Consider the following 22,997-nt stretch of genomic DNA (forward strand, 5'->3'; position numbering starts at 1 on the left):
GGTATAAGACAACAAAGGGCGCATCCTGTAGGGCTGGAGGCTGCAAGGACTCTGGAGAAGGGGAATTACTTAATTCAGTTTGCTTGTGTAAGGACCACTCTGGATGTCGCAGTGTGGGTGGGTGGCCAGTGGATGCAGGGAAATGAGCCAGGAGATCCTCGCGGCCGCCTAGATCTACCTGTGGTGAAGGACTAAGTCTTGCCCCCAGGCCTATCCTTTTCAAACCTACTCGAGTCTACGCAGTTCTGCGCACAAGTGACCACTCCCTGAGTTCGACTCCACCCAACCCGAATTCCTGTTGCTGACCCCGAGCTACGACGCTGCAGCTTTGTCAAGTTGCAGTTAGTTTCTAAATGCGCCCTCTCCGGTTCTGATCTATGTCCTCCAGAACCGATCTGGGGACCGGCCCCTGTCCCCCTCTCCGCTTTCCAGAGCTCTGGTCTAGGCAAGGGACGCTGACGGCTCCGCCTGGATGGGCCGTGGGAGCCAAGCCTGTTCTGTGCCGGGTACCATGCTCCTGCTATGTCCCAAGGATTTAATGACGAACAAAGCCCATGCGCCACCATGGTCCTGGTGGCGCTTTCAGCCCAGAGGCGGCGGGAACACAGTGGGAGGGGCGAGGAGCTGCAGTCATCAGGAACCCTCGGATTCCACGCCAGCCTCAGGAGGGAGCAAATTGGAATGTAAAAACAAAACATTACATTCCCGATTCTCGGAAGCACGGCGCGGGCAGGAGCCAGGGCGCCCAGGTGAGCGCCGGGCTGCACCTCCCGCGGGCGCTGGGGTAGAGCTCTACACGCGGAGCTGAGCCAGCCGGGCGCGCAGCGACGCTGCAGGCCGCGGGCGGTACTGCAACGCAGCGCGGCCCGGCGCCTCTCGAGGCTCTATCGGGCGCGCATGCCCAGCGCGCCGCTCGTGGCCCCTCCAGCCTCATCGCGCGCTTCCGCGGCAGCCGCGGAGGCCGAGCTGAGTGTGCGCGGCGGGGAGCGCTGAGGGATGGGGCCTGCGCCGCAGGGCGGGAAAGGGTGGCTGGGACGTGGTCCCTGCCTTAGCCACGCCCTAGCGCCTGACACCCTCCACGAAAGGTTGTTCCAGTTACTCCTGTTTTGCAGTTGAGAAGACGTCTCAGAGACTGGCAGTAACTTGGCCAAGGCCACACAGCTGGAAGGATGGCAAATGAGTTCGGGATTCGGACTCTACATCCTCAACCTCCTGCACCCCAGGACTGTGAGGCGAGGTAAGCTTGAGAACCGGGGCTGTCTTATCGGAGTTTGGGGGGCCTTTATCCCTCCTTTACAGATGTGCAAACTTCCTTTCTAGTAGCTCAAGGAAGTTACTAGAAACTTCTGAAATGTTTTAGAAGAAAGAAAAAGCCACTTTCTGGGATCTCCTGTCCATTCATAAACCCTTGAAGTGTCTGTGCTCCGACCTGGGTGTTAGAGACCTGGCCCGTTTCCAACGGACAGTGCTGTTTTTGTCAAGGCATAATATTTGGGAGTGCTAGAGGCCAGAGAGAATATAAAATTGGGCAATGAAGCATGGAGGGAAGTTCAGAGCAAGAGAAAGGATGATCATGGAAAGCTCGCGGAGGCCTTCCTCTGAGCCCCAAGCTCCCCACTGGCAGAATTTGATGGAGGGCTCTCTAAGATCACGCTTTGTAGGCGCCTAGAATGATCTAAATCCACACTGCCTTTCCTTTTCTTCCTCAGAAGCACCCACCTCAGGGCCTTTGTACATGCTCTCCTCTCCCCCGTTCTCTGTCTTCTTATGGCAGCTTTCCTGCTCGTGGCTTACAGCTCATCTCCCAAGTCCTGGTCATTGCATCTGTAAGGCTTGTGGTCTGGAAATGAATGTTCCCTGAGGGCTGAGCCTTACCCTGTTCCTCATTCCTCTAGCCTCAGCACTAGCCTGTGCCTGCACTGAAAGAGCATTCAATACATAGTTTTTGTGTTGTTTTGTTTTTGATACAGAGTCTTGCTCTGTTGCCCAGGCTGGAATGCAGTGGCTCCTTCTTGGCTTACTACAAGCTCCATCTCCTGGGTTCAAGCAATTCTCCTGCCACAGCCTCCCGAGTAGCTGGGATTACAGGCACCTGCCACCACGCTCAGTTAATTTTTGTATTTTTAGTAGAGGCGGGGTTTCACCTTGTTGGCCAGGCTGGTCTTGAACTCCTGATCTCAGGTGATCCGCCCGCCTTGGCCTCCCAAAGTGCTGCGATTACAGGCATGAGCTACCTGCACCCGGCCAAATACATGTTTTGTTTAATGAATGAGTGAATGAATGAATGTTGGCTCCCAAATCTTATACTCAGTGACTGGTTCACATCTTCCCTCTTCTCTCCTACATTAGGTAGTCATAACTAGGAGGGTGCATTGGTTTCTTAGGGTGGCTGTACCAAACAAACATGTATTGTCTCACAGTTCTGTCAGCTTAGAAGTCTGTAATCAAGATGTCCGCAGGGCCATGCTCCCTCTGAACCCTCTAGGGGAGGCCTTCCTGCCTCTTCCATCTTCCTACAACCGTTGGCTTGTGGCTGTATACTCCAATCTCTGCCTCTGTCCATGGCTTCTTCTCCCTGTGTGTCGCCTTGTCTTCTCATGGCATTTTCTTCTCTGTGTCTCTTCTTATAAGGACACCATTCACATTGGATAAGGGCCCACCCTAATGACCTTGTCTTACATCTGTAAAGACCCTGTTTCCAAATAAGGTCACATCCATAAGTTGGGGGCTGGGGATATTAGCGCTTCATCGTATTTTTCTGGGAAACAATTCAACTAGTAACAGAAGTGATCCACGGAATTTAGGCAAACTAAGCTGGGGGTGGGGAAGAAGACAATGAAGGGCAGACATAAGTGTAGGGAATGTGTAATGATTCACACTTGCAAGCATCAGAAGACTTTTGGGGACATCAACCTTAAAGGTTTCTGCTGAAGTAAGTTTCTGTCTTTCCTTGACCCTTTTTCAGGCTGTAAACATCCCATTTCCAGACTCTCCACAAAGCATTTCATCTCCCTGAATTTGGGCTACTGAAGAGTAAGTTAACACTCACTTCTATCTACCAGGGACTGTGGTAAGTCCTGACTTGCTTTCTCTTGTTCAATGTTGACAACCCCCTTGGGAGGAAGGACCTATTGTACACTGAATTTTACATGAGAAACTGAGGTGCGGACAGGCTCACAACTTCTGTGCGCCCGAACTGGGATTCATAACCAGTTCTAACTTGAAACTCCCAGGAGACCCGCAGGTACCTTGCATCAATTCTGTGTGACTTAAGAGGGCGGAACTGTGATGCATGAGTAGAAGTTATGAGGAGAGGCAACAATTTGGGCTACAGTTTAGGAACATTTTCTCTAATGTTTAGACCTCAGATTCTCCAATACTTAGAATTAATAGTTTTTCCTGATGTGGCTCTTTTTGCCACTAGAGATTTTCAGGCAGTGGCTGCTAGTTTGGATTCTCAACGCCCTTCCCAACTTGACCCTACTCTTGAGGGAGACTTTGAACTCTCTGGCATATTGCCTCTGATAGGAGCTATCTGCACATAAATGTGTTTTTCTGAGAAGAGGTCCCTTAGCTTCTCTGAGCCCTAGGAGATAGAAAACCAGGAGCCTAGCAGCTCCCTGATCAGGACCGGGGTTACGAGCACTGCAGCCTAAGGCAGGGAGAAGGATTTGCTCTCTGGGCTGCTATTTCTTCTGCTCGGCTCCTGATATTTCAGTGGCGAAGGTTTTGGTCAGCTGCTGGACTTGTGGCTGAGCCTGTCTTCCTCAACTCATCTTCTCCATGGGGTACTACTGCCCAGCGACACATCTCCTCCGTGCAGCATACTGGCTGCTGTCCGTGCACGCCGACCTCTGGCCGCCAACAGGAAGGTGATGAAAACCAGCCTTGCCCCCCCCACCCCCCCGCTTCCAGAGCTTTGAAATAAACTTTAGCTGTTCATCCCGAAGAAACTGTACTTCCCAGTGACGCTGCTCCCGTGCCTCAACCAGCCCCTGCTGGAGATAAGTTTCACTTTGTGGGGAGTCACTGATTATGCGGGACCTGGCAATATGGTCCTCTTTACTCTTAGCGGCTCTATTCTAAATATGTCTTCCTTCCAGATCGTAGATGCAGGTGTATCTAGAGGGCATTTGGTTCGCCCAAAATAGCACTTAAGTCCACGAGGCAGGAAAGAAACTCTGGCAGTAAATGAGCTCACACCGTCTCCAGACTCCCAGTCATTGTCCCCTCTGACCCTCACAACACCCAACTGCTAGAGGAGGCTTTGCGCCTCACATACGACCTTCCTGATCTTCAGAAATGAAGACACTGAGAGAGGTCAGGGGACTTTCTCTCCATGGTCCAGTAGCTAAGATGTAAAGGAGTCCGGGAGAGTCAGGATTTGTACCCAGGACTTCAAGGCCATCTCTTTCACTGAAGCTCTCCAAGAAGGATGAGTTTGGAGGCTGAGGACCTGAGCTCCTTTTCTCTCGCTTTCACTCACCCGCTGCAGGACTGCAGGCTCCCTGGGGGCAGGCGCCAAGGCCGCCCCTCGAGGGACCCGGTACCAGGCAGGCGCCCCGGGATGGCGGACTGGGCCAGGACCGAAGCCGAATCCTTGTTTTGCAGAGGAGGCTTTGAGCCTGTGGCATGGCTAAGTGTGGACCTCGCTCGCTACCCTGCGAACGTGTTGGGTCAAGCTCTAAGCCCAGAAGTGGGGCTGGGCCGGGTCTGAGGCTTCCCGCTCTGGACAGCTTAGAAGCCCGGCGGGGGTGGGCGCAGCCTTAGAGACCTCAGGCGCCGGCCTCGCTGGAGCCGCGCCGCCGCTTCGCACTGCGCACGCGCGGGGCTCGCGCGGGCTCCGCCCCCCGGGTAGGGACCTACAGCGGGCGCGGCGCTGGAGGTCTGCGGCCGGCGGTGTAGACGCCCCTTTGCCGGACCTGGCACCCGAATCCGGCCTGATGGGTAAGTAGCTGAGCGGGAGGGCAAGGGCCCCTGGATCCGCGTGTACGTGACCGAAGCGCCGGCTGCGGCCGGGTGGTGGGGCCGCGCGGGGCGGGGGCCTGACGGGGCCGGGCCGAGCCGGGGCGGGTCGCGCGGCACGGCCCCGCGTGCCCACGCTGCGAGTGGCGTCGTGGCGAGCCGACACCGGGAAGGCCAAACGCGGGCTCTGGCTGGTGGGCGTGGGGCACTGGCTGGGGTGGGGGCCCGGGCCGCGGCTTGGCGCGTGTTGAGCAGGGACGCGGGCCGGGCCTGGGGTCAGGGTCCGGCCCGGCGCCCCCAGCTCGCCTTTGTGCGCCTCGACCCAGCGGACTCGTCCGACGCGCTAGGGCGACCGGGGCGGGGTGGCGGCGTCCCGCAGGGCAGTTCGTGTGGTGCCGCTGGCCCAGCCTGTGCTCCCTGTCCCCAGCGTTATGAAGGATGTCTCCTCCGAGGGCTCCTACCGTCCGCGCCAGGCAGGAAGTGTCGTCAGGAGGCCATTTTTAAAGCCTCCTGCGGGCCTCCGAGCTGAGCATTGACGGTTTTGGTTTTCTTCGGTTGGAAGAATCCCGGCCTTCCCTCGCGGCGAGCGGGCCCTTCTGGGAGACGACGATGAGCCCCTTGCATCTGGCCTCGTCCTCTGAGCGCCCAGGCTTAGGCGCGCTCGCCTCGGATGCTGCTTGCCATCGGGGGAGCGTGCCAACAATAAACTCGAAAACCAGCCTGGCATTGTCTTTCCTTGAGAGGGTCTCAGGGGTGGGCTCGTCCATCGAGATCCTGCGCATCTTTTGCAGGGGGTGAGGACGTAGGAGGTTGAGTGAGAAGAGATAGTGAAGGTTTGAATTGTTCCAAATGCTGATGTCATTGTGGGACCTCCCCATCCCGGCGTGCCCGTCTTATCTTGGTGTCTTTGGGGTTTGGGGCTCTATAAAGCCAAGAAATTTCAGGGTTCAAGAGAATGAAAGTTTCTTAACCAGAAAGGAAAAGCCAAAAGAGCGAACGGGAGAAAACACTTAAGTCTTTGTAAGTTGGCTAATGTATCCCGTTAAAATACCTGACTTTAAAAATTGGAATAATGAACGATTTGTCAACGTAACATTAAAAAAAAAGAACTACTGAACATTATGTCCTATTTAAAAGTAGAAATCTACGTAGCTAAAATCTAATGTTGTGTTAGAATCCTTAAACCATCCTAAGTTTAGACTTGAAATCACCAAGAGTTAAGGCAAACCTGGGTCTCTAGAAGCTTGCAGTACTCTTCTACAGTAGAGCAGAGACTGAAGATGGGAATGCATCTCTTTCTGTCTCTGGAGTCACATAGAGCAAAGTCACATAGAGCAAAGTTCAGCCCAGCCTGTGATGTCAGTACACACCCAAGGGTTCAGGAAATACTGTTTTAGAAACCAATGTTATATACTGTTGTCTCTGATTAGGACACAAATAGCTCTTTTTAAAAATTGTGTGATACTGATATCTTTAACCTAGGATGCAATTTTTAAAAATTACTTTTATCTTGGATCACATTTAGCCTTGAAAAATAACACTTTTGTATGTAGACAGTTTTGTTATGCTGATAACATTCATTGCAAATGCAATTTGAAAAGAGCAGACAAAGGATGGCATTACTTTTATTTATTGGAACTCCTTTCTGATGTATTATGCCCAATCTGAAGATTTTAAAATGCAAAATGGCAATTTTAAAAAATCCATTGAGATCTCTAGAGATTTATTTGCCTTTAAGTAAGGGGATCGGGCCAGTTTTTGTGCAAAAGGAAGAACAAAGAACATTTTATTTTTGTCGCTGTGAAGGCTGCTCTTTCATTTGTTCACTCATTCTTTCAACCAATACGAACCTTACTGAGTGCCTGCCTTGGCCAAACCCTTTGCTATTGATCATGATAAACAAGATCCTTACCAGGGAGGGTTTTCCCAATTTTGATTGTTCTCAAACCGCCTGTTGTCTACTCCTTTTTCTTTGTTATGCAAACCCAGCTAACTGCAATTTCCAGGATTCATCCTTGGAGGGAAAGCAGCTACAGATCAGCCAGTCTAAACATTGTCATCATGGGGTGAGGGTGGGGAGGCATCAAAATCAACTGGGGAGAATTTTCAACCATATGCCTGAGCCCCACCCCAGGAAATGGTAACCTGATTTGCTAGGTTGCATGTGAGTCCTGGGAATCCTTTTTAAGTTCCATGGGTGACTTTGCCATACACGCCTGCTTGAGAACCACTTCTGGGGCTCATTCCCCTTATCTTCAGCACTCTCTGAGAAACCGAGGCTGTGCCTGTCCAGGACTTAAACCCAAGTGTTTGGCTTCTGTTGCAGGCCTCTTTGTGCAGCGCCTTGCTGACGCCCAGGGTTCTGATGTAGAAGCCTACACCAGGGCCTGAGGTTGTGAAACTCATGGCACTCCACGCCTGAGAAGAGAAGGCCTGAAAGAGAAGGAAGAGCCCGTGGGACTTGCCACATTTTTTACTTGTATCTGCAACTCCAAGGCTCCAGGCAGGAAGTAAGAACAGTGCTGAAGTGGCAGCAGATACTGTCTATGGCTTCATTTCACAGCTTCACAGCAGGGTAGCAGAAAACAAAGAATGTAAGACTGGACACACTTGCTGTTCACCAACTCTGATCTTCAAAAAGCCATATAACTTCAACAGAAGTGTTATCAGGGAAGAAGCAAATAATTGAAGGCTGGCTTTGAGAAGTTTCGAGGTAACATAGGAACCTGCTTATGCAGGCAGTCTTTCCATCTGACTTGGGCCAAGGGCCAAGGTGCTCCAGGATTGACAAGCAGCCAGCCACTGGGAGAGCACTCTAATCAGATCATTGATAGAACATTCACTACTCTACTCTATCATACCCATTTACTTCTCTCCATCTTCTGTTAGACTCCTTAAAAACGGCAGCCCACAGCAGGTGTGGGGATAAAACAGTCCTGGGCAGTGCTCATTGTACTCACACTATGCCAGGAACATTCAAATTTCTAAGAATCTGCAAAGTAGATACCTCATTATACACTTTACAGAGAGCATCATTGGTGTTTCCAGGGTCACAGGGCTATGCAAGGGTGGAACCCTGAGTCTGCTTGTCCCATTACAGCTCCGGGGTGGTGGCCTCACCCCATCTCCAGGCACCCACAAGAATATAAAATCTTGTACAAGGATGTCGATATTATTCTTGCCAATCCCAAGTGCATGTGCACCTGTAATGCCAGGTGGTTTGCAACCTTGGCTGCATAGCTGCATGTGAGAATTACCAGGGACGCTTTTAAAAATCCCAATATCGCCATCTCTTCCCCAATTACAGTGGAGTCTTGGGGGTGGTGGGGGACATCATTATTTTTGAAGCTTCCAAGTAATTCTGGTGTGCAGTGGGGTGATCAGTTGTCCCAGGGACCTCCTCTAAAAAATAAGTTTAATATCCTGGGCACATGACAGGCCAATTGCCCTAATGCAGCCAGGGTTAAGAACTACTGGTTTAATGGGAGATATTTTTTCTGTGCTTGATTATACTGTTTTATTAAACTCTGAATCCATTTTTTTCTGCAAATTTTTAAGGCAAAAAGGAAATCCTTTTTTGATTTCTTTTTTGAAATATACACGTCTCATTTTTAGCACCTTCAGAGACCTGGAGTCATTTGGTGTGCTTCATGACATAAAATTTTGTAATATTCCTTGTAATACTACCTTATTTTACCATATGTATTTTAATGCTTACAAGAGCACATTTGCTCTTTCACATTTTCTTTTTCACATACAAAGTTTAAGTTTTAAACATTACGCACTCTTAATACTGGCTGTATTCTTTTTTAGAAAGATTTTTTTTCTTAAAATGTTAAGAAAAAGCCTATAGTATTATTTCCTTTGTTTTCTGATATAGACTCAGTTGATGTGCACAGCAGTGTCAAGTCAACCTCCAGAATATTCCCTGTAGACAGGGTGGGAGAAGACCCTCACTTCCTGCCAACTAATGAACTCATGTTGATACAGACTTTTGCCTTATCAGATTCATTTGTTAAGCTAAGCAGTATCTGCTTCTCTGGACATTATTGGATTCTTCTACCTGTGAGGGCATCTTAAAAAAATATACTGACTGATTTCTTAACGAAACATCTACTCTTTGCCAAGCATAAAGTTACCTCCCACTTGCATACACCCTTTTCTCATTTATCCTCACATCAACTGTATAAATGAGAAATATTCTCAGTTTATGAGTGAGAACATTCAGGCTCAGATAGGTTATCAAGTTTGAAATCATGTGCTAGTAAACCAGACACCTAGGTTTTGAACCTTGTTCTTGATGTCCCAAGGTCGTTATTCTCTACTGTGTTACACTCAGCTTCTTTCACCTGGAAAGCAGAGGAATCGGGCTGTCTCCTGCAGGCTTCTTGGTCCATTCTGCTGCCCAAGCAGTACACTTGGTTTCAGATGGAAATCTAGGATCCCAAGGATGGTACATTTGTCAGCAGCATGTGGAAGTATTTTTCATCATCAAGATGGCAATCAATTTGCAATTCAGTCATCTCATTGCAAGGTAGTTTGACAAAAGGTTACGACAGTTAATGGATTTTTTCCCCTTTTAAATCTGTTCACTCAGCACTTTGCTTCTGATTCATATTAATGGTCTGAAAAAGCTCTTTCTGAGGCAATAGTTTCTTCCTCAATATCATCCTACTGGGGAAATGTTGGCAGTTGATGTCTAGTTTTGAAATTTTATTTCCTGATTGATTTTAAGTGTTTACTGGGCACTTTGGGTAGAATTGTTTTAAAATTTTGGTTACTGGGAAAGCTAGACAAGCCTTTGCTATGGTGAAAGAGACAGAAGGAATATAGATACAATTTGTAAGTGGTTATGCCATTGGGCTTAATGCTTTGCATACATTATCTAGTTTGCATCTCCTGATCGCCCTTTAGGTTTGCTGATGGTAAAGCATTATTCCTTGCTTGTCAATGGACAGAGAAAAATTATTTGCTGAAGGACCCTGCAAATAAGGGACAGGATCAGAGATGGAAATCTCCTGATCGCCCTTTAAGTTTGCTGATGGTAAAGCATTATTCCTTGCTTGTCAATGCACAGAGAAAAATTATTTGTTGAAGGACCCTGCAAATAAGGGACAGGATCAGAGATGGAACCGTAAACCTTTCCACCCATTCCATTGTGATCTTCATAGGTACAGCAGCTATACCCTGCCCCAGCAATGAGTATGGTAGAGGCCACATTCAAAGGAGGACTTTGGGGTCAGAGTTCCTGAAAAGAGCTGCTTAAGTCTGCTTCTCCATCCAAAAATGATGCAGTCACAGTCAGCTAACACTGAGCTTGCTGGGCATCTCATGAACAGAAATGTATGTGGTGGTCCATGTGGCATGTATGTGATATAATTGGCCACCTTTTCACATTAACATTTATCACAGAAACACATTCATTTGCTACAGGGATATTTCACACTTTGGCTGAACTTTGAGAGAAGTGGGTGAGGAAAAGGTAGTTTAGTAACTAGTTTATATATAAACCTATATTGTTGTGAGTACTCTTGTAGTTGGAGCATCTTTTCTATGGTGATTATAAATGGCTGTTAGCCCCTTTGCACTAAAGCTAGGTGGGTGGTTTTGCCACAGAGGTAAATTATCTTTTAGGCTGTATAACCAGACAAATAAGATTAAAATATAAAGTGAGAGCAGTTAATTAGGCAACTAAGAAAACTGTATGTTAGCCCCTCTGACTATGTGATTGGTATTTTTTTAAATTAAAAATGGAAAATAATATTTTTAACAGCTTATGATATGTCAGTAATTTAATCCTCCTAGTAGCTCTGTGGGGTAGGTATGTACTGTTTCTGTCTCATTTTACAGGTGAGGAATCAAAACAGTTTGCATACCCAGGTCATATATCTAGAAAGTGATAGAGCTGGGATTTAAACCTTATAATCTGATTCCTGAATCTCTAGCTTTAAACACTGTGTTACAACTTATTTCTCTTCTAATTCTGTTGAGCATTAGATGTTTCCAATATTTAGAAGTCAAATGCTTCATTTTTAATAGGAACTTACACAGTCTCTTATGTTTTCTATAGCCCACAATGTCACTGATCTGGATTCTTCCAAACTCGATACTTTGTTTTTATGTCTCTGTAAGAAGTTTTTAAGAAAACAGGGCAAGTGAGCTCAAAATCAAAAGAAAACCCACCAACAGTGAATGCATTCAGGGCTATTTCCAGGTCTTTCCTTTGAAGAAAGATAAGACTCAGTCCATAGAGCACATCTGTGACACACTGTGCCACTCGCCTTTGGTGCGTGGCAGTCATCTTTGGCTCATGCTGTATGTCATTCTACATTAGAAAACTCACTGTATGTTGCTAAATCATTTTTTGAAAATAGGCAAATTAATAAATGGACATCTTATTTATTGTGCCATAAAATCAGTGATACTATTTTCTGTGTTTTTGAGTGCTTTCCTAAGCCATCTGAAAGTCCTAAGACGTCAAATGCAGAGGCTTTTGTAACAGATGTTGAGAGTTTGCAGGGTAGGCAAACACTGACCCTGCTGTTTATATTAGTGATTTATTGAGTACCCTTTCAGTTCCAGCATACCCATGCACAGCTTTGTCTCCAGGGTCTTTTGTACTCGTTGGTCATCCACCCCCAGGGCCATAACTTGCCAAGATGACTCAGCTTCACAGGTGTGTGTACTTGGATGTGAACCATGGAGGACGTTGTGTGGAAGGGATGGGCTGAGAGCCTTTTACATAGATAGGCTTGCTGTCCCTCAGGAGTGTCCATGTATAAATACCAACATCGGAGCCATCTTCATTCTTCATGTGGCTGTGTCCATTTATCTTTGTCTTGGAGTATTACATCTGAGATGCATTTTCCCCTGTCCTTAGACACACAGGTTACAAAGGCGAAAGAGAACTCCCATCTACTTGTTATGAAGAAATCTCACATCTTTTTCACTTGCACAGAGGGATGTGGCAATGTAGTAACATTGCATTATTTTGAGCATAGTTTAGAAGCCAAGAAGATACTTTCAAACAGGCGACATATTCCTATTACGGCCCAGATGTCCTGCCTTCCCCATCGCACTGCATTTGCTAATAATCATGGCTGCATGCTTCATATTGGCACTTGCTCCTATGGATTCTTAATTCACAATAACTGCTGAGAAAGTTTTGCAGAGGCCTCTCCAAGAGGACTGTGCCTTCCTCATGCATTCTGGCTGGCTTGGTGTATTCTCTGGGGACTTTCCTTGGCTGGGATGCTCTCCATTCCTTCCTGATGGACATGATCTTACTGCCCAGTCTGTCTCAGATTTTCAAGTATTCAGTTTTAGAATAAATTATACCTCCCCACCCCCAACTTTTGAAAGGACTTAGAAAAATGGCAAAGTACCTTCTGTGATTTTTAAAGACTCCTGGGGGCCGAGCAAGAGGCTGAAACACTGAAAATAAGCCAGTGGAATGCTGGTTTGGATAATTGTTAAAATACAGGAATCTTGTCACATGACTTAGTTGAGAATTTCTTAGGGCTAATATAGAGGGTGTTATGTTGAAATAGTTGGTAAGCAAATTGTGGCAGGCAAGTTTCTTTCTCACACTCACTAGTATTATGAGACTGGTAGGTCAAAGCATAAACTTAGATACCAATTTGTATGCAAATCTTTTGAACAGAATTGAGAAATGAGGATGAAAGATGTGCAGATTGGTAACTGGTTGGTCAAGAGGAATTAAGTTTATTTTTGTTGCTCCAGAGTCAAGGCAGAACAAGGAAATTTATAGGAAAGCTGATTTCTGTTTCATTTAAGGGTAAATTGTTGATAATGAGAACTATGTGAAAATAAAATTGTCTGCCTATAGAGGGAAATGGTTTTTTGTTTATGGCAATATGAAACTATCAGCTGCATGGTCAGTTGCAGAAGATGTTTTAAGGATTTAAATATTCTCAGAAGCTTCCAGTACTTTGGAATGCTGGCTTTTCATCAGGATTACCTAGGGTGCCTTTACAAGCCACAAAAATCTCTTTTCCTTCCTTCTCTCCTGAGACTTAGATTCACTCGCTTTTAGATGAATCCTGGGAAATTACCATTTTTGCTCTGATTCTGAGGCTTTTCCAGGTTTAGAACTGCTGGATCAGATCCCCCTTAACACCAGTCTTAAGCCTCTTCATTCCTTAGGCTTTGGTTTTCTTGGGTTCTGGCTGCTGCTGCAGCTTTTCTGTTTTACCTGGATAACAATGCTGACATGACTATGTTGATGATAGTAGCATTCTTTAGATGATAAAGTATGTGATTTTGAGGATCAGCAGCATCAGACTGGGCATAGAAGTCATGGGCCTGTTTTTAATAGATGAATAAGAGATGCAGGTGAGTTCCTGCTTGAGGTCGCTTGATGAACAGCAGAAATCCTGGGAGTTACTTCTGTCTTCCTTCACTAAAGCCTCTGCAAATTTGGAAATTAAAATGTGTGCCAGCTTCTCATAATGACTCCTGAAAGTTGTGTTGTCTCTACCAGAAATGCAGTGTAATGTGAAAGGCCTTATCTTTGCCCATGTATTGTTTGCCAGCTTGAGGCATTCATGTGTCCTGTCCAAAATCATGATCCCCTTACACAGGTATGTGTTTCAACATTGAGGGGATAGATGTTTCTCCAACCCTCCACTGCAACCCTGCAGGTCTCCATCTGCTTGATGTCTAAGTGTTGTATGCATACTTAAGATAGGGCAAGTCTGATTGAGGGCCTGATTTCATGCTGGAAACTGCTTTTGAAGAAGGTGACTGTCTTTGGCAAAAGTAGAGTAGGAAAAGACAACACTGCCAAAGAAAATACAGCTTATCATCAGATATGATATGTTATTTTGGTGCTTTCCAAAGGGCAGGTTTTCCGCCAGATCTGAGCCCCTATGGAGGGGCTTTTTCACCGCCCCCCCCCCCGTCGGTCTTTCAGACTACCTTTTATATGGCTCTTGACCTGTTAGCATTGTGCCAGAAGGAAGCTACCTGTGTTGCTACCCATCATTGTCATTGAACAAACACTGACTGAGTCCCTCTGGTTGCCTCTTGACACTGGGAGAAGGACTCGAAACACTCTAGCGTTCTTATACTCTAGCATTTTAATCATCATGGTGGCTCTGGGAGGGATTGGATAATTGTTCCTAAGTCTAGTTGCCAGATGAAAAACTGAGGTTCAGAAGATCTAAGTGACTATCTTAAGTCACGAAAGAAAGGCTTTTAGCAGATTCCAAACCAGAATGGATTTTGTTATGCTCCTAGTTTGGCATATTCTGGGAAAATAAGTGTCTTTAAAAAGATTGTATAAAAGAGTCACTCTGGCCAGTGCCTGTAATCCCAGCACTTTGGGAGGCTGAGGCAGGCGGATCACCTGAGGTCAGGGGTTCAAGACCAGCCTGGCCAGCATGGAGAAACCCAATTAGCCGGGCGTAGTGGCACAAGCCTATAATCCCAGCTACTCGGGAGGCTGAGGCAGGAGAATCTCTTGAACCTTGGAGGTGGAGGTTGCGGTAAGCCAAGATTGCACCATTGCACTCCAGCCTGGGCAATAAGAGCAAAACACTGTCTCAAAAAAATAAAAAGGTCACTCTGTGTATATTGGAGTGCTTACGTGCTCTAGAAAACGTTTGTTACCTCTTGTGTCCCAGGCCAGGCCATCCGTGTTCTCCTTTCTGCCCCAGCCTCTCCCCTGCCATGTCCATACAATACTGGGTTATTGTCTTTCCTGGAACATGTCTTCTATTCCCCATTCCCCTTGCTGTTCCTCACGAGCAGCAGCTCCACTTCCCACAGATCTTTGCCTTTTCTCTGCTGGAAACACCCCTTTTCCAGCAGCCAGTGCTTACTGTGGTCGCCCCCAGGTCTCTGCTCAGACATGAACTTAGCATGAAGCCTTTTCTGACTGTCCTCACCTCCACACCCAGCCCTGCAACCTCATCACCATGACCTTCCTTGTCCTGTTGGCCTTGCTTTATGGTATTTCTTTTCTCAAGTATCTTACCACAACTGGCAAATATGTAATCTGTTTCCCCCTCTGCAGTGTATGCATCACCAGGATAGGGACTGATTTGCTTTCATTCACTGCCTTACAGCACTTTTGAATAATGCCCAGCACATAGTAGATTCCCAATAAGATGTTGCAGCAGGCTTGCTAACATTGTCAGTATTATGGGCTTCTTACCACTCATGAAAGCAAATTAAGTGTGTGAGTGAGAGAGTTGGTATTCAAGCTGGTAATCTATAATGTAGAAACAAATGTGAACCACTTGATAACTAACTTGTTCAACAACTGAACTGACAGTGTCCTGTATGACATTTTTGTGAAGCTAATATGAAATTATACCTATGAAAGATGTGCTGACACTTGAAAATGACTAATCAAAGGCTGTCCTGAATGGCTGCTGTGATGTCCTTGCTCCTGGTGTACCTGTGTTCATTCATGATTTGGCTAAAATGATAATTTATAGGGGGCTGAGTTTGAAAATGGTTTCAATTTAGGCTTACTTACCAACTGTGTTGTGTTCTTGTTATAACATGTGTCTAAAAATCATATGTTGAGATTTACCATAAAATGTCCAAAGTCATTAAAATATAGATAAGTTTGTTAATAGCTTAGCCAAACTCTTATATTAATCATGCTTTATAATTTTGTTTTCCTTTAGTGTTACCTGGAATGTCAGAGAACTGAAAGCAGTCATATTTTGGAATCATGCACCTACTGTGACAGTATATAAAAAAAGATAATTAAGTATGCACCCAAGAAGTAGCTGCTCCCCTACCCATCACAAACTGTATAGAAGGATATCTCCTAAGGATTTTATCATGTGAAAACTTTCTGAATTTTAGTTGGCTCTTTTTAGAAATGCAGATAAGATGAAGGATATTGGACAGCAGCTATACACCACACACTTGAAGGGTGGACATAATTCCTTGACCATGTCACCCAAACAGCCTGATGCTAATGGAGCACCTCGCCCAGATAGACAAGAAGCACAAACCCTTTTGTATCAAGGCTCAGAGGCAGAGGCTGCCATGATGACCATTGCTACATGTGCAAAGTGCAAAAGTGTTCACAAGATCTCTCTTCAAGATTTGCAGAAGGGTACAGGGAAGGACGGTATATATGTCTGCTTCCAGTGCAGCCTCGGTGCAGCTCCTCCCAATTTTCATTTTGTGAGCAATAATCCCAGTGCTACTCATGTTGGAAATAAAACTGAAAACTTCTCAAGTCCTGTCAGTAACAAATTTAAGGTAAGGAACTTTAAGCCAGGCAAATACTATTGTGATAAATGTCGATTTTCCACAAAGGACCCGCTGCAGTACAAAAAGCACACCCTTCAACACGAGGAGATTAAGTTCATTTGTTCTCACTGCAGCTACATTTCGTATACGAAAGGAGAGTTTCAGAGGCACTTGGTGAAACACACAGGCATATTTCCTTATCAGTGTGAGTATTGTGACTATGGTGCTATTAGAAATGATTATATTGTCAAACACACAAAGAGAGTACATGAAAGGGCAGGTGCGAAACGGCCAGTCAAAGCTGTTGCCAAGCTGGAGCCAAAAAGAACCGGAACTTCAAAACAAAACCCAGAGCTTCTAAAAGCTTCCAGTCCACGGACTGCATTTCAAAATAAGTGGTCAGATCAACTGTCAGGTTTCTCTCTCCATGCAAATAAAGACAAAATGCACAATATAATGTTGTTACCTGAACCAAAGGAATACCAAAAAGATGTAGTTTGTATTCCAAATAAAATGACCCTGTCTGAGCCAAATGAAGTCAACCTATTTGAGAACAAAAATGTTGAAGTAGAAGTGTTATCCCCTGCGAAAGAACCTGTTCAGCCAGGTATGCCATTGACAGTTGTTGCACCAGCAGAACTAGTTGTTCCTGCAAACTGTTTAGCCCAGTTGATAGACGTGAAGGTTGTCAATGGTACACAGCAGCTTGTTCTGAAACTGTTTCCGCTGGAAGAAAATAATTGCCTTGAAGCTAGGAGGGGTAATGGAGGTAATTCTGAATGTATGGTGAACGAGAAGGGTTCAAATGAACAAAAAATACTTTCTGCAGAAAAAACAAAGTCATTGACAGTTGAAGGGAATGTTGGAAAACTCGTAGGCATTGATAGTTTTCAACCTTCAGTTCAGAAACAGCTTAAAAATGTGAAATGGGTAAGGTCTTACGATTTCATTATGCCAAGTTCTAGTGTGCACAACAATGGAAAATCCTTCATTAATTCGGAAACAATTGAGGATTTTCAGAAAAAAAATAATTTGTATCCACATAGAACTGCTTTTCCTTCCGTTGCCTTAAAAGGTCATTCTCTAGCATCTGTATTTAAAAACAGTGTTTTACGTAGTCTTGGAGCTGCATCAAACCCTTTTCCATATAAAGCTGCTGTTTGTTTTGCTGAAAATGGAAGAAATTTACACAGTAACTCACAGCAGTTACTCCCTTTTGCTGCATCACCTGCAACCTTTTCCTTCTCTGGAGAAAAGGGCTTATTGCCTATAAGTGAAAATGACTTGGAATCTAGAAGTAAAATCAGTATTCCTGTAAAAATGGTTTCCTCTAATAGGAAGCAGGAAGATAACCAGACAGAGGAACACAAGGCAGTTTCAACTGTAGGCCAGATTTCCTCTCAACATAAGAGTGAGTATTTACATATAAACATAACTGGAGAAGATAGATCTCAACAGCCTGGGGATAAGCCTTTGGAATTAAAGAATTCTGAAAGGATTAACAACACTAATGATGGCCCAGTCATCTCATCAGTATTTTCTTTGAGCTCTGGATCTGAAAATGTCCCCGAGGGCATTAAGTGGAATAGCTCAACGTCTAAAATAAAGTCAATTGAACTGTTGCGCAGAAAAATAGCTCAGTTAATTGAGTCCTGTGGCAAGCCTTCTTCTTTGGCTTCAAATAGTGCACATCGTCACTCTGTAGGGCAGGCATCAAAGGGAACTTCAAAAGCTACCTCTGAAGGTATTCAAGAAATCAACTTGTCAGTCACTGGCCCCGGCCATCCCACAGGTACTCTTCAGAAACCTCCGAATGATGGTGGTGTTACTGGTAATGGACAGCTTACTCATCAACAAATATATCCACACTTTGCAGATGGCAGTAATAGGAAAACCAAAAGCAGAGTGGCCAGGAAGGCTCATGTTGCCACACCAGTGTTAATCCCCAAAGGGGCTGTGTTGAGGGTTCTTAATTCCTCTGAGGATGCCCACATCATAGAGGCTACATGTGAAGCACCTGTCAGCATACCTTGCAGTGAAACACAGTTAATAAAACCAGTTCCATTTTGCCCTGTGAGACAGGCAGACTCAGACTTACAGCCTTTAAGAAGTGAAAGGGGGCCAATAGATATGTCCAAAAATATCGAGACACCTCTGCGCCCTAAACTGAGAAAAGAGAGTGCAGTCTGTAGCACCATCCATAAAAAAACTGGCCTCTTGCATGGACAGCAAGGAAGCAGTGAATTAAGTAAGCAAGGGAGACTGCTTTCCAGAAGTCTTTCTATAAGTAGAAATAAAACCAAACAAATACAATTATCCAAGAAGAAAAACAAAATTCAGGCTGAACCCAGCCACTGTCTCAAGGATCCTTCAATTTTTCAGGTTGCAAGGCAACTTCGACTGATAGCAGCTAAGCCAGATCAGTTGATTAAGTGTCCCCGTCGGAACCAGCCAGTCATTGTGTTAAACCACCCTGATGTGGACTCACCAGAAGTGACCAATGTGATGAAGGTAATAAATAAATACAAAGGCAATGTCCTCAAAGTTGTTTTATCAGAGAGGACTAGGTGTCAGCTAGGCATCAGACGGCATCATGTACGCCTGACCTACCAGAATGCGGAAGAAGCCAGTCACATTAAAAGGCAAATGATGTTGAAAATGAAACTCAAAAAAGTTCATAAAAACAACTACCAGGTAGTGGATTCCTTGCCTGATGATTCTGCACAGTGTGTATTTAAGTGCTGGTTTTGTGGGCGGCTGTATGAAGACCAGGAAGAGTGGATGAGTCATGGCCAACGGCATTTGATAGAAGCAACTAGAGATTGGGATGTTCTTTCCTCCAAGGGCAAATAAGTAAACAGTTATTCTTTAAAGCAAGTTATCTTTTAGTTTATTCGGTTTGGAGTCCCTCCACCAAGATTGAGTAGAAGAAATACAGACTGTAGAAATGAGACGACTGCTAATTGTTCAGAACTGTAGGAATATTGGGAGCCAGGAGTCTGAACCTGAAATATGTGATTGGACCCCAGAATGTATTTGAAGGCTCGGAAATTGTACACACAAATTGGTACATACACATTTTTCTGGAGAGCCTGTGAAACTGAACAGATTTTCAGTGGGATCTGAGACTTTTCTTTGTTTAGCACCCCATTTTCTAAGTACATACAGATCTTTAATAATCCATTCAGAGGGGCAGATTGAGAATGTTTTACACATGCTCTTCATATAAATGCTACAGAAAAACCTTTGTTTTGGTATGCACATCCATTTTGTTTTTGCTTTAACTTGTGCTCTGAGTATTTGGTGCACAATGTAAATTATATTTTCTACTTTACTGGCTTCAATTTGGTTATAGAGAAATGGCCATTCTTTTACTCCCTCCCTGGTTTTGTAATACTCCCAAGTGTTCTGTATAGCACAAAGAGTTTTGCTTTTATTGGCCATTTTAAAGAATGTTTTCAACGGCTTGCCTGGATTTACTCCTTTCACTGCAAGTGTTAGAAGAAAGATAACATTTTCAAATGTTTAGCTTTTGCTTTCTTTAAAATACATTTGATTTATGACATATAGGAAGGGAACGTACCTTTTGCAAAGACAAAAGAGATTACAAAAGGAAAATATCTAAAACTGTTTTCTCTTTTGTCCTTACCACTCCCAGAAACATAAGTGACCAATTTAAAATGCTAGGGAACAGGCTTATAACATAGCTAAAGCTTGCAAACACAGTTCAAGGTAGGCTCATAAAGTTGTGAAAGGGGTTTCATATGCCTTTTAGTTTTCATTTGGGATTCATCCAGAGACCGTGGGTGGATGCTGTCTGTTCTCGCTTCTTGATCCCTTTGATTCATGGACACTCTCCTCCCTTTGTCATTTCTTCTGAACAGGACCTCCTGTGGACTAGCACAACTTCCTTGCCCACTGTTTCTTCCCTTCTGTGCCTTTGAGACCCCTTAAGGTTTTCCCTCATGAAATTACTAGAAAATGGCAGGAATTAACAAAATGGAGACCTCCCACTGTTTTTGCTAAAGTTACAGGAACATGATCCCTATTTTGCATTGATAGTAATGCTCTGTTTGTAATTTGTCTTAACCACATTCATGCTTACCCTGCTGCTCAGCTCTCTCAGGGAAGCAACTCCGGGAACACTGCTTCCACTCCCTTCTCTACCAACAGATGTCAGGACTGTCACTTGTCTACACAACACATTTGTGTTCTTTAGAAAAGGCCCGCCCCCTGCACAAGCCCAGCCTCTTGGGCAGATAGATGGCTTGGTAAAAGCTTAAGACAGGATTCTAGTCTTCACTTGCCTGTGCAGCTGGGCACTGACCTTCAGGTGGAGCACAGATGGCACAACCGTGAGGCAGCCCCAACTTGCATTTCCCTCCCTCCAGGGGCTATTAACTGCCTTAGGCGATTTGTGGGGTGCAGTGAATGAAGGGTTGTTACACCTGAAAAAGACACCAATGATTTCTTATTGGGTAGTCGATTGGACACTTTGATTTTTTTTTTTTCCACATGGGAAAGTCTTCGATTCCAGTAGATGGAATTTCAATCCTTTGCAGTTTGTTCTCATTACAGGTAATCAACATTTCTTTGTATAATTCAATACATGATCAAGTTAATTGGTTATTTTTTATTGAAATTTAAAACTTGCATTTTTATATATGTGTCTATGTGTGTGTACACATAAAATATTTTTTACCATATGAAAATTGCAGTAGCTAGTTTTCTGATTTCCTATTTTGTAACAATACATGGGGTGGAAAATGTAGAACGTTTTTATATTCTAGAAATTTATTTTGGAAGTACATTTTTATAAGGGTCTAATCTCACTTTCAGAAAATGAAAGCACAGTAATGATGGGGTCTGGTTTATATGAACAAGTGAGTGGAAACCCCTGTGGATCATTTTATTACTGCATTTAGTCCTTGTGCATTTTATTTGGTGCTTTTAGAAAGTAGATCTTTGGTACCATTTCACTACGAAAAGGAGAGCATTCGAAGTTTTATCCATGTTATATATCGTACTCCTGTGGCATGAAAAGTAGCTCCTGAGATACGGAGAGGAGTGAGGAAGAAAAGGCTGTGATTTTTTGTTTTGTTTTTTTTTTCCCCCCACCTTTTTTTATCTCCTGTTCCTCACTACACAGTGCTTTTTCCTGAAAAGCTGGACTGAGAATTGGCCTTGAATCAGGTCAGAGTGTTAACTGTCAACATGAAGTATTTGCACTTTGCAGCATCAACTGTTTTTCAGGCATTAGCTAAAAACACAACTTGCATACTTTGACAGAGCTTAATTGCGTGAGTAGAATATGTAGCAAAGTTTTTTAGGATTTTCAGAACTAGAATACCTTTTAAGGAATTAAAAGGGTTTCTGGAAGTCAAAATGGGAAAGCAAAAGTAGCTGTCCTCCCTAAATAAAGAGCTTTAGAAAATAGCTTAACCTGTAGGTACATGTTATGAAATAAACATTTCTAACAAAACAAGGGAGTAAGGGCAGACTGTTGAGTATTTGCGTGTGTTCTTAATTGTGAAGGACCTCCAATCACTACATTTTGTTAATACTACCAATAAAATCATTTTAAACTTATTTTAAAGTAGGTTTTCTTACTTTGGGGACCAGAAGTGAGAGATTGTTATATTTAGGATATAAACAAACAGAGTAAACGTTAAAAAAAAAAAAAAAAAAAAACTTACTCAAAGTATACTCTAATAGACTATATTATATTCAGTTTTTTATCCCCAGTCCGGAACATCTTGTAAGCCATCATTAAGGGCCACCTGCTGTCTGTTGAACTACACTGAACACCATATATTGTCTCTCAAGCTCCATCCCAATTTCTTTAGGACATGTTATATAATCCATCCCAGAAATTGAAGATGTGATGCTGCTCGGCCTTTGGAATAATTTTTAAATCTGTAAATGTCTGAGCAGAAACAAAACATTGTGTAACATGTTAGAAGCATTATTGTAATTCCTGTGTTAACAGTTTGTGTGTCTGCTGCTCTGGTTTTGAAACATGTTTGTATATAGATATTGGAGTTGGCATACATTTTGTTAAATAAAGCAACATTTTCTTTGCCCTTTGATTTCAAACGTTATGCAGGTGACTGTTTATTACATAGCCTATTTGTATTATACATTTCTGAGTCAAAGGCAAGGCATCATTCTACGTAACAGGTGTTTTGAATTCTACCAGGGTAGGTTTTGAATTAGATGCAATGATGGGATGGTTAACCTTGCAGACCCTAATATGAGGCCAGGTCATGTTTTTGTTTTGTTTTGCTTGCAAATTCACAAGAGGTGCTGGTTTGGACAGTAGTGGCAATTTTCCTGTTGTGGACAGTGGCCTCAGCAGAGAATGTATGTGGGCCTTTAACCTGCCTTCCATGTCTTGGGTAGAAGAGTTCCCAATCAGTGATGAGCCCCTGGACCACATGAGTGTACTTGCACTATTGATGTCATCTCTCTAAATGATCTCTTGCACCCAAGTCCACATATATTTGCGTTGCAAGAGTATGAGGATATTTAAAGAGGCTCTTAATTTCCTCATCTCACTCCCAGGGCCCAAGGAGTCATAAGGGAAAGGAAGAGAATTGGACTTGTGACAAATATTGGCAGATCTGAGAAAAAGGGAGGTGAGTTGCTTAAGTTCAGCAATTTGATCAGTTTATTTTCTGAGTTAAAATGAGTCGTCATCTTTGAATCCTATAGGATCGTTAAAAGTCACCTTTGACAGTAGTTATTTAGGGGAGAGTGAAGGTCAAATAAGGCAGCAAGAAACTGAAGGG

At 44.3% G+C, this 22,997-nt stretch overlaps 1 protein-coding gene across 4 annotated transcripts; it reads left to right on the plus strand.

The window, feature by feature from the left end:
- The first annotated feature begins 4,836 nt into the window (after positions 1 to 4,836).
- Positions 4,837 to 22,295, plus strand: ZNF518B (zinc finger protein 518B). 4 transcript variants are annotated; one of them, XM_017871928.1, is made up of 3 exons: positions 4,837 to 4,947; positions 7,292 to 9,499; positions 15,627 to 22,295. In XM_017871928.1, exon 3 carries the CDS (start codon positions 15,838 to 15,840, stop codon positions 19,057 to 19,059), a length of 3,222 nt encoding a protein of 1,073 aa, XP_017727417.1. In that variant the 5' UTR covers positions 4,837 to 4,947; positions 7,292 to 9,499; positions 15,627 to 15,837; the 3' UTR covers positions 19,060 to 22,295. The 4 variants fall into 4 exon arrangements, with proteins under 4 accessions (XP_017727417.1, XP_017727411.1, XP_017727422.1 ...); XM_017871922.1 differs by having other exon boundaries at positions 7,292 to 7,678; XM_017871933.1 differs by having other exon boundaries at positions 7,292 to 7,559.
- Positions 22,296 to 22,997: the final 702 nt, after the last annotated feature.

This window comes from Rhinopithecus bieti, unplaced genomic scaffold (genome assembly GCF_001698545.2).
Source record: "Rhinopithecus bieti isolate Rb0 unplaced genomic scaffold, ASM169854v2 scaffold_865, whole genome shotgun sequence".
Taxonomy (NCBI): Eukaryota; Metazoa; Chordata; class Mammalia; order Primates; family Cercopithecidae; genus Rhinopithecus; species Rhinopithecus bieti.

Excerpts from the sequence above, each read along its gene's own strand:
- ZNF518B (XM_017871928.1), top strand. The coding sequence starts at position 15,838 with ATGAAGGATATTGGACAGCAGCTATACACCACACACTTGAAGGGTGGA.